Below are 12,476 nucleotides of genomic sequence, written 5' to 3' on the forward strand. Positions count from 1 at the left end.
AATTAAAATGGAAATTCTAATGTTTATGGAATTCAACCAAGATGAGGACACAAAGTACCAGCTCCTTTGGGACACAGCAAAGGCAATACTCAGTGGAATATTTATATCTCTGAGTGCATGCACCAACAAACTGGAGAAACAGCAACTCAATAATTTAAAGGAAGCACCTTAATTTCCTTGAAAGAGAACAACAAGCAAACCCCCAAGTCAACAGACGGAAGCAAATAATTAAAATCAAATCAGAATTAAATCAATTAGAGACGAAAAAAACCATCGAAAGAATGAAAAAAACAAAGAGTTGGTTCTTTGAAAAAATCAACAAGATAGACAGACCCCAGGCAAGCCTGACCAAAAAATGAAGGCAGCACACTTAAATAAACAAGATAAGAGATGAAACAGGTAACATCAACACAGAAATAACCGAAATTCAGAAAATAATAAGGGACGATTTTGCAAACCTTTTGCTAACAAATTCGAGAACTTGGAAGAAATGGATGATTTCCTAGAAAAAGTTCATATCCCCAAACTTAACCGTGAAGATTTAAACCTTCTAAACAGACCCATATCCAGTACTGAAATAGAAACGGCAATAAATGATCTCCCATCCAAGAAAAGCCCAGGTCCAGACGGATTCACTGCCGAATTCTACAAGGCCTTCAAAACAGAACTCACACCAATATTTCTCAAACTCTTCAATGAAATTGAAAGAGAACGTTCACTACCAGACACATTCTATGAAGCCAGTATAACCCTCATCCCAAAACCAGGCAGGGACTCATCATGGCAAGAGGACTATAGACCAATTTCCCTGATGAACATAGACGCAAAAATTCTCAACAAAATTCTGGCCAATCGACTTCAACAGGCCATCAAAAAAATCATACACCACGATCAAACTGGATTCATCCCAGGGATGCAAAGTTGGTTTAATATACGCAAGTCAGTTAATGTAATCCACCACATCAACCGGAGCAAGGTAAAGAACCACATGGTCTTATCTCTGGATGCGGAAAAAGCCTTCCATAAAATCCAGCACCCATTTATGCTAAAAGCCCTGGAAAAACTGCGATTGCAGGGAACATTCCTGAATATAATCAAGGCAGTTTATGACAAACCAACAGCAAGTATAACTCTAAATGGTGAAAAACTAAAACCATTCCCTTTAAAATCAGGAACAACGCAGGGATGTCCACTCTCTCCCCTGCTCTTCAACATAGTACTAGAATTCCTAGCCAGAGCAATTAGGCAAGAAGAAAACATAAAGGGGATCCAAATAGGAAAAGAGGAAGTTAAACTTTCTCTCTTCGCAGATGACATGATCCTATACCTAAAGAATCCCATAGACTCTACCCCCAAGCTACTAGAGCTGATCCAAAACTTTGGCAAATTTACAGGATATAAAATAAACCCTCAAAAATCAACGGCCTTTCTCTAGGTAAATGACCCGAAGACCGACGCTGAAATCAGAAAAGCAACTCTTTTTGCAATAGCCCCCCAAAACATAAAATACCTAGGAATAACCTTAACCAAAGAAGTGAGAGACCTCTTTGATGATTACTTTAAAAGCTTGAAAAACAAAATTAAGTCAGAACTAAGGAAATGGAAAAACTTCCCATGCTCCTGGATTGGGAGGATTAATATAATCAAAATAGAAATATTGCCAAAGGCTATCTACAAATTCAATGCAATACCCATTAGTATCACAATACCATTTTTAATGAAATAGAGTAAGCAATCCAGAAATTCATATGGAACAATAAAAGACCTAGAATAGCAAAAACAATCCTAAGCAGAAAGAACAGTGCTGGAGGAATTACAATACTCAACTTCAAGCTGTATGGTAAATCTATAGTAATAAAAACAGCTTGGTATTGGCACCGGAACAGGTCTGAAGACCAATGGAACAGAATTGATGACCCAGAAATGAACCCACAGAACTACGCCTACTTAATCTTTGATAAAGGAGCTAAAACAATAGTATGGAAGAAAGATAGCCTCTTTAACAAATGGTGCTTTAAAAACACATGCAACACATGCAACAAAATAAAACTAGATCCTTATATACCACCCTGCACCAAAATCAATTCCAAATGGATTAAAGACCTCGAAATCAAAACAGACACCTTGAAAACACTAAAGGAAGGAGCAGAAGAAACACTTGGGCTCCTTGGGGCAGGACAGAACTTCCTTAACAAAGACCCAGAAAGGCTACAAATCAAAGAAAGGTTGGACAAATGGGACTGCATCAAACTGCAGAGCTTTTGTACGGCAAAGGACATAGCTCACAATATAAACAGAAAGCCCACAGACTGGGGGAAGATCTTTACCGGCCATTCAATGGACAAAGGCCTCATACCTAAAATACATGCAGAAGTAAAAAACATTACCTTCTTCCAAAAGAAAACCGCAAAGACCCAATAGCCCCCTCATCAAGTGGACTAAAGACTTATAAAGAGACTTCTCTGATGAGGAAATGAGAATGGCCAAGAGACATATGAAAAAGTGCTCTACATCACTGGTCATAAAAGAAATGCAAATCAAAACAACATTGAGACTCCATCTCACCCCAGTAAGAATGTCATATATCAAGAAAACTAACAATAACAATTGTTTGAGGGGATATGGCCAAAAGGGAACCCTACTTCATTGTTGGTGGGAATGTAAATTGGTTTAGCCACTCTGGCAAGCAGTATGGAGATTCCTCAGAAGGCTAAATATAGAACACCCCTATGACCTAGCAGTCCCACTTTTGGGTATCTATCCAAAAGACCACAAACAAAATCACAGTAATGCCACCAGCACTACAATGTTCATAGCAGCGCAATTTGTCATAGCGAGAATCTGGAACCAACTCAGATGCCCCTCAGTAGACGAATGGATCAGGAAAATGTAGTACATATACAGAATGGAATTTTATGCCTCTATCAGAAAGAATGACATTGTCCCATTTGTAAGGAAATGGAAGGACTTGGAAAAAATACTAAGTGAAGTGAGCCAGACCCAAGGAAACATGGACTCTATGGTCTCCCTTATTGGGAATAATTAGTACAGGTTTAGGTAAGTCAAAGCAGAGGATCACAAGAGCCCAATAGCTATACCCTTATGAACACATAAGATGATGCTAAGGGAAATGAACTCTTGTTATGGAAACGATTGTTATATCATAGTTGTAACTACTTTCAATGTCCCATGTGTATCTGTAACTTCTATTATTGATGATGTTCTTGTATCATCTTCCTGTGGTTGTACCTACACTATCTCTGTAATCTTATCTGAGTATATTGGAAACCGTGTATACTGGTATTAGAACTAGGAAATTGAAAGGGAATACCATAATTGAGAGACACAGGGTAAAAAAAAAGACAAACAACTACAAAAGCAATACTTGCAAAACTGTTTGGTGTAAGTCAACTGAACACCTCATGGGGGGAAAGGGAAAGGGGGAGGAAGAAGGGGGGTATGAGGGACAAGGTAACAAACAGTACAAGAAATGTATCCAATGCCTATCGTATGAAACTGTAACCTCTCTGTAAATCAGTTTGATAATAAAAATTTGAAAAAAATTAAAAAAAAGAACCAGCAAGTTCCAGCACTACACCTGAAGTCCCTGAAGAATGACTTCCTCCTAAAAATATAAGTTGTCCTCTTTCCTTTCCTCTCACTGTGTGATCCTTCCACCTCCCACGTGGGTTATGCATGCAGTCCTCATTGGATTCAGCTGTTTTGGCCTGGACTCCCCCGCCTCCAGAACCATATGGGAAACACACTTCTACTTGTCAAATCAAATTTTCAGATTCAAGCACTCTGTTATAGATGCAGACATCTACCATTAGCCCAACACTCCCACTTTTCCTTGCTCAGAGTCAATTCACCTCATTAACACAAGTGCAGAGAATATTAAATTTGAAAAACACATGCAAGTATAGCATGCAATTGTTTTACAATATTGTCTGTATGACAATTTGTAAATATGACGATTGTCATAGATACTTAGAAGAAACTACATCAAACATCATTTAAAGATACAATGAGTTCACAAATGATTTGTCTCTCCATCATTTGGGGCTTAGCAACATAGAAATTTCTTTTCCCAAATTATTTACAATGGTGCAATTCAATTGCTTCTTATTTTGTCCGTTTCTGTAGCAGTCTTCTGTGGTGGCAGAAATGTTCTGTACTGTATACTGTAGCAGCCACACATACAGCCTTTGTACTCTGGGAATGTTGCTAGAGCGACTGTGGAATTGAAATCGTCATTTGATTTCATTTGAAATAATTGCAATGTATGGACACAGCTATCTGTGGATGGTACCTGTCATGCTAACTAATACAGATCGTACTCACTTTTCCCAACTGCCAGGATAGCCTTCATTCTCTCTTATGTATTTGTAAAATGTCTTTACCAAATGATTGCATAAAATGATGGATGCTGGATAGAGAAATGGATAAGGAATGGTTGGCTGGGTGGGACGGATGGGTAACTGAATGGATGCATGGTTATGTGGGATGAATGGATGAATCAATGAATGTGTGAATGAACATGTTACATTCAGCCACATATGCTTAACAAGATTGTTAGTGCTGAAATTAGTATGCAGTTTCTTTTTTATTCCTGATTTTTTAGTTCAATTTTTGGCAGTGTTGGGGATGCAACCGTGGCCTCTGTACACTAGGCACTCTTTACCACACAGCTGTGCCCTCAGCTCAAAGCAGTTTCTTCTCATCAAATCCCTTTGTACAATATATTGTTGCATTGAGCAATTTGAGCATCCTTGCTTCTTGTGAAGAGCAGAGATTAGTCTGGATTTGGAAACAAATATCTTAATTTCCAAACTCTTTCAGCCCTTACTGAGCCTACTTTCAAATGGAAAAACAACATTCACATCTGTGATCCTAAAGCAAATAGAATTCCTGGCAGAAGTGAGCAGGAAAAAACATGGACATATCACATAAGGGAATATGACTTTTTGTGAGTAGGCTTTTGTGAAAGCAGACACACACATACACACATACACCACACCACACCACACCACACTTCTACGATGGGCACCGTGGCTCAGGCCTGTAATCCTACCTACTCAAGATGCTGAGATATGAAGAACACAGTAAGAACCCAGTCAGGCAGGAAAGACCATAAGACTTATATCCATCCAACTATTCAGAAAATGCTGGAGGTGGTGCTGTGGCTCAAGTGGTAGAGTGCTAGCTTTAAGCAAAACAACAAGCATAAGGAGGCCTGGCCCTTAGTTCAAACCCCAGGACAACACACACACACACACACACACACACACACACACACACACACACACACACGAGTTTGGGACATGAGCTCTGCAGGTCCAGGAGTGAATTGACTGGAACCAGCTCATCTTGTCTCCTCTTCTTCCAGATGCCTTCCAGTGATGTGCAAGATCTTTCTCACCCATCCCCTTTTTAGCACTCAGGATGCCCACTAGTCCCACTAGCAGACTAGTGCCAGGCCCTGCCATTGGGACAGTGTGCCCTGTCCTGCCCCCTTCCTTCCTGGCCCTGCTCTGAGCTCTAGGCCACGCCCACCCAGCCACCCAGCTCCAGAGGGCCCAGGTAGCCAGGAGGCTGCTCTCCCTGAGCTACAGCTCCACTTCAGGCAAACACTTGCTTTCTTGCTTGCACACTCCCTCCCTTCCTACCTCCCTCCCTCTCTTCCTTCCTCTCTGTATCTCTTTCTTTTCTTCTTTCCCTCCTCCTCCTCCTTCTCCTTCCCTCTCTCTCCCTCCCTCCCTCCCTCCCTCCTTCCTTTCCTCCCTCCCTTCTCCCTTCTCCTCCTCTCTCCTCTTCTTCCTCCATGGTTCAAAGCCACCTCAGGCAGGAAACTTTGTGACAATCTCACTTTCAATTAACAACCAAAAATGGCAGAACTGGAGCTGTCGCTCCGTTAGTCTAGGGCTAATCTTGAGGAAGAAAAACTCATGGACAGCATCCACACTCTGATTCAAGCTCCATGGCCAGCCAAGAAAAAGAAGAAAGAATGAGTTTCTATACCAAGTACACGGTTACCTTGCTGATTTTTCATTGATAGAAATGATGCAAAATATGCACTAGATGCCAGGAACACATGAGACCAAAAAATGTATTCTGATTATAATGATTTAGCCTAATGTATAATAACAAAATTTAAAAAAAATCAATAGTATCTTTGTTTCTAAAGGTTGATCTTTTGCTTCACAGATCAGCTGGTTTATAATGACTGGATTTGAGCCTGACACTGGTGGCTTACACCTGTATTTGTAGCTATTCAGGAGGCTGAGATGTGAGGATTAGTGTGAGGCAAGCCTGGGCAGAAATGTAAGTAGCAAAAATACAGAAGTAATGCTATGTCTAAAGTGAACAAGTGGCGTGGCTGAGTAGAAAAAGGTAAGGAATGGCATCCAGGCTCTGAGTTCCAGCCACATAGTGTTAAAAAAAATAAAGCCTGGAGCTAGTGGTTCACACCTATAATACTAGCTAGCTACTCAGGAGGCTGAGATCTGAGGATCACAGTTGGATCCCAGTCTAGACAAGAAAAGCCATGAAATTTTGGAAGCCAAAATTTACTCACAATAGGCTAGAAGTGGTGCTATGGCTCAAGTGGTAGAGCACCAGCCTTGAGCAACAAAAGGCCCAGGAACAGTACCTAGTCCTTGAGTTCAAGCCACAGAACTGGCAAAAAAATAAAAAAGACTTTGGATTTGAGTTTGTCTGATATTTTTTATCCTTTAAGTAAGAGATTTAAAAACCTAGAATATGCTATCGGTGAACAAACTAAATCCCAGCAACAGCAGAAGGGAGGATCATGGGAAAGAATATGTATATGAATTAAGAACTACCTACTTTCATTCTTCAGTAATAATTATGTGAATGCCTGTAAGAAGTAGATTAACTGAAGATACCTGCAACCAGTTCTGGTAGTATTCTTTTTTTTATTTTGAATTGTTATGCCATTCTTTCATAGAGAATTAGTAAATAGAGAGGAATATGAAGAAAAAGTAACATCATAGACACTTTCATCATAATTAATCACTAACACATCAGGTGGTTTGCTGACTCCTTTGTCTTTTAAGTTTTGTAGGTGCTTTTTACCTCTGTACGATTTCACATGTATGGATATGATGATACACTCATCTATCTAAATGAATGTGTGTAGATATGATTATACATTCCATCTTTTTGTCTATCTACCTGTGTAGATATCTGCCTTGGCCAGTACTGGGGCTTAAACTCAGAGCTTCCCTGTCTTGCTTTGCTTTTTTACTTAAGGCAAATATTTGAGCCACATCTCCACTTCTAGCTTTTTGTTGATTACATGTTTGCCCTGTCAGGCTTCTGCTTTTTTTGGCAGTTAATTGAAGTCTTACAGACTCTCTACCTGGCTTGGCTAAATTAAAGGCAAAGATGAGAATTGCGGTAAACAGTATCTGAAGAGTTAGCCCTGGAGAATGTGTTCCAGAAGTAGGAAATGAAGGTTGGCAGTTGGTAAGAATGAGTTTTAGAGCATAAAAATGGCATCTGGTGCCAGGTGAGGTGGCTCATGCCTCTAATCCTGGTAAATGGAAAGTGTGACAGGACCAAGTGAAAAGGTCAAAAAATCCCACTTCAGCCACATCACTTCACATGCCCACCCACCAACAGTAACCTTACGTACTGCGACATGCCTGCCATGGAAAGTGTAAATAGGGCTGTTGTGGTCCAGGCTGGCCTGGGCAGTAAGTAAAATCATACTTGAAAAATAACGCAAGTACAAGGTATGGAGAGTATTGTTACAGTGGTAGATATTCCAATTTAGCAAGTTTGAGGTGCTGTATTCAAGCTCCAATACTAACAAAAAGAAGGTACATTGTATAAGAGATAGAGGGTACTTATATCCCTTCTCTTGACCTGTGTTCCCAAACTTAGATTTCTTGATGGGGCATTGTAACAGGGCAATAATGAGTGAAGCAAAATACTTTCATTTCAACCAATCCATTGGTTCCAGATGACAACACAGACTGGCTTAGGTGAAACCATCCACTTGATTCTCACCCTTTACCTTCAGTGTGGTGGAAAGTCTTGTTTGTTCACTTTGGCACACAAAGTGGAGCAGGAGAAATCATTTGTCTCCTTACCTGTAGAGAATATATCATCTTTCTGTTCTACAGCTGTGTGAATTAGGAATAATAGCCCAATCCCTGTGCACAAGAAGAAAAGGGAGAAATAGAAAGGGGACAATGGGCGACTGGAGAGAATGACAATTGATACTGCTCTAGAAAGAAAGGAAAAAAAGAAGGAGCAGCTAGAAAGCAAGCAAGGGAGGAAAGGCAATGTCCTTCAATTCCGTTTCCTATAGCATCATTGAAGTCTGCTAGCGTAATCTATCCTATCTCCCTGCTACCATAATTTGCATGAATGCCTTATAGTCTGTACTTTCTGCAGTGTAGAGGTTTCAGGATTAAGCCAGCCTTGCCTGCATGACGTTTCTGTCAGGAGAAGCCGTGCATGGTGGTGCTCCTGTGAGGTTTATTGTCTGGTGACACCATAGCTGTGGTTGTTTATGCAAACCCATCTTGATGTTTGTACAACCATGAAATCACCTAGCAGTTATTGGGTCTTAGAAGGTGCCTTGGTGAAGCAATGCTAATAAAAGAAAAACCATTCAAGTAAGAATATCATTCTAATCATGTCAGATAGAACTCTTTTTGAGGCAATCATGGTGGTCTGTGCCCAAAGAACTATGGAATCTATGGTCTCCCTCCTAGGGAATAATTAGCACAGGTTTAGGCTAGTCACAGCAGAGGATCACAAGAGCCCAATAGTTATACCCTTATGTACACATAAGATGATGCTAAGTGAAATGAACTCCATGTTATGGAAACAAGTGTTATATCACTGTTGTAATTACTTTCAACATGCCATGTGAACCGGTAGATTTTTTTTTTGTTGATGATGATCATCTTGTATCCCCTTCCTGTGGTTGTCCCTGAGCTATCATTGTATCTCATCTGAGTACTCTGGATACTGTATATACTGGTATTAGAACTAGGGAAGAGAAAGGGAGTATGAAAATTTAGAGATAAAGGATAAAAAGAAAAAATGAATCCAAAAGCAATACTTACAAAACCATTTGGTGTAAACCAACTGAACATTTCATCGGGGAAGAGGGTAAGGGGGAGGGGGGTAGGGGGAAATGAGGGAGGAGGTAACAAGTTGTACAAGAAATGTACTCACTGCTTAAGTATGAAACTGTAATCACTCTGTATATCACTTTGACAATAAATAATTATTTTTAAAAAATATTAGTGCCTACTGGTGTATGTGAACTAGTAGATTGTGAATCAAGCAATTCTTTTTCCTGATATATCAGAAATGGCAAATGTAAGGCAGAGCAAAGAAAAACAGAGGTGTAAAATCATAGGATCACAAGGGTATCGATAAGATCACAAATTTTAGATAGCTTTCAGCAATTTCAAAGTTCTTCCAGTTGTTCTCCACTGTCCCTATATGCTATGTTCCCCAATCATGTCAATGCAAGAGGTGGACTGTGCAGCTCATGACTCCAAGAAGAACACCAAGGAAGGGGTGCACCACTGAGTCACACCTACAACCCTCGCTAGACAGGAGACTGAGATTTGGAGGATGGTGGTTCAATGCCAACCTGGGAAGAAAAATACTTCACACTGTTTTTCCAATTAACCAGCAAAATGCTGGAAGTAGAATCATGGTACAAGTGGTAGAGCACCAGCTGAAAGTAAGGCCCAGAGTTTCAGCCCTAGGGCTAGCATGCACGTGCACATGCAGGTAGTGTGTATGCTCACACACATAGACAGATACACACACCAAAGAGAATTTACTATGAACAACATATAATTTATTTAATAAATATAGAAAAAATGTAAATTAGCAGGGGAATAAATCTTGGGTGCTTCTTATACAAATACTTCTTCGAAATATAATTCGACAGCAAAGTTCTCATCATAAATGCTCCACGTTTTTGGTTTATGGGGATTGTCTAATTCGTTCCGAGTTAAATAAAGTCTAAGGAATTGAAGAAAAAGCATTAACTTTTATTTTATGGCTTACAGAAAAGTCATTCCCTAGAGCATCCTTGTTTAGAAAGATCCTTGCTGGATGCAACCAGGATCTAAGCCCCACTTGTTTTCATTACCTGGCTCATTCTATCCCTTTGGTAATATATAACATATCTTCTTTATTTTCAAGAGCGAACATATCAGTCACAACATGCCTCTTAACGAATTAGTGACACCCAGTTTGAGCAAACTATTTAAGTGTGTATAATTGACAAAATGACCAAGGAATACATTAATTAAAATAATTACATCCTGCTTTGCTTCTCTCTTTTGTGTGGTTAGTGGGGTTTCACCTCAAGACTTTTTGGTGTGACTTGGCTTTTCTGCTCAAGCTGGCCCTCTGTCACTTGAGCCCCAGTTCCATTTCACTGGCTAACTAGAGGTAAGGTTCTCATAGAGTTTTCTGCCCAGGCTAGCTTCAAACTGTGATCCTCAGATCTCAGTCTCTTGTACAGCTAGGATTATAGGCCATTGAGCCACCAGTGCCTGGCTATATCTCCCTTCAGTGATGAAGTTGGTATTTTTGTCTAAGTAACAACCTCATCACTCTAAAACCATTTTACAAAAGGAAGGTATAAAATTATATTGATTCCTCCTGGAATGTCTACAAAAAGGAGGATCAAATGTTGTTATAATCTCTACTGGAATCATGATGGTTGAAAGATCGAAGCTATTCTTTAGCAAGAACCAGATTGACAAATAGCAACAAGTATAGGCCCTATATGTTTGCTAAGGACTTTCCTCATGAGACACTTTGTAAATATCTAGCGAAATGGGTAAAACTTTTCCTTTAAGTGCAGAGTTTACTCTTTCCAAAATCAAATTGTTTGTGAATTGCACATCTGTAGAACTGAGGCTTTCTTGGTGCTGTCTTGGTAGACCTAATGTACTATTAGGCCCAGTTCAGATGTGAGGAGAAGACTTGCACTGGATGTAACAAATACTAACATTCACATGTAGGTGGATGACACAGTGACATTGACTTCAACTCTCATCTGAAGGATCTTGAAAGCATTTTTCTTTTTTACCACCATGGGACAAATACTCCTGAAAAACTTGTAGGTTCAGGAATGAGTTTCTAGAGAAGGTAATAGGTTCTTAACAACAACAAATCAAGTCAGTCATGAATTAAATGGAAGGCGATAAACTTAATGCTTTAGAGACTTATTAATACGTATCAAGTCTTACAACATGTTCCCTGGATGGAAATATGCCAATATCAGGCTGGAGTCAGCCAAAGCCTCTCAGACAAGTCAGACCAATCATGTCTCAGTAAACTGACACCCACTGAGGGCCTGCTGTATTCTAGGACCTGAACAGATGGTACACTTCCTTAGAAAAATGAATCAACACTGAGGTCTGAGTAACTGCATTTTCACTGACATGCTGTCCTGTGGTAGGGGCTTTGAAATGGTTGCTCAAGAAGTTCTTTACGCTTGTAGAAAATGAATTTAGGGTAGGGGAAAAAAGATTTGCCAATATATCTTACAAAGAGAGATGAGAATGAACCAGTTTCTCCTGTATTAGATTATATTCTTACCTGTTTTTCTCTATCAGAGAAACGTTGCACCAAAAAAAGAAGGCGCAATTTTCGTAATGGTTGGGAAGATTCTAAAAATACATGGATAAAGAAAAAGGTGATTTTCACAATAAAATGGTACCAGCAACTAATAATTACAAAGCAATTAAAGTTCCTTCCTTATTCCTTCATGTATATATCAATTGCAACATTCTATTATAGAGTACTCTGTGGCTTTAGGAGAAAACTCTTTCACTGAAAGTAGACAGGGTCAAAATTAGTGCAGTGGAATAGAAAAACAATGTTCAGTTGTGTTTCATCAAAAGGCATTATCACCAGAATGAAAAAAGAAACCCCAGGATGGAGGGAAATATTTTCAAATCGTGGATCTGGTGAGGATCTTGTATCTACAACTCTCTCAATTCAAAACAAAAGTCAGATTAAGCAAAAGCAGAGCAAGCAAACTCCAAGGGTTTGAACAGACATTTCATTTCTTCAGACAATATATCCAGAAGGTGGCAAGCACAGGCAAAGATTGACTTCTACTGTCATACTCACTAGGATCACCATGGAAATTAAGCAAAACCACAGACTGCTGGAGTCCCTCAGGCCTTGCTGACACGAATGCCCAATGGCAAAGTCATGTTAGAAAAGGGTCAGGTGGATCCTCAGAAAACTAAACATAGAATTACCATTCAGCACCAATTCTACTTGAGGAATGTTTTCTCCATGATAAATATAGACAAGGATCTTTGGATCTGATTTACACAGTGCTAAATAACCAAGTAAAGACCTATGCCTATTCACACCCAAACATATTGTGGTGAATTCTTCATTGTTTCGGTTTCCTCTGCAATCATTTTGCATGTACATTAGGT

General features: G+C 39.6%; 1 protein-coding gene across 1 annotated transcript in view; it reads right to left on the reverse strand.

The window, feature by feature from the left end:
* The window catches only part of LOC125347616 (phosphatidylinositol 3,4,5-trisphosphate 3-phosphatase TPTE2-like), a 144,566-nt gene that overhangs the window by 4,811 nt on the left and 127,279 nt on the right, over window positions 1–12,476 (reverse strand). The window contains exon 21 of the mRNA XM_048340610.1: window positions 11,620–11,690. Coding sequence (XP_048196567.1) covers window positions 11,620–11,690 — 71 coding nt within the window. The remainder of the gene's footprint in view (window positions 1–11,619; window positions 11,691–12,476) is intronic.

This window comes from Perognathus longimembris, chromosome 3 (assembly GCF_023159225.1).
Source record: "Perognathus longimembris pacificus isolate PPM17 chromosome 3, ASM2315922v1, whole genome shotgun sequence".
In the NCBI taxonomy this organism is placed as follows: domain Eukaryota; kingdom Metazoa; phylum Chordata; class Mammalia; order Rodentia; family Heteromyidae; genus Perognathus; species Perognathus longimembris.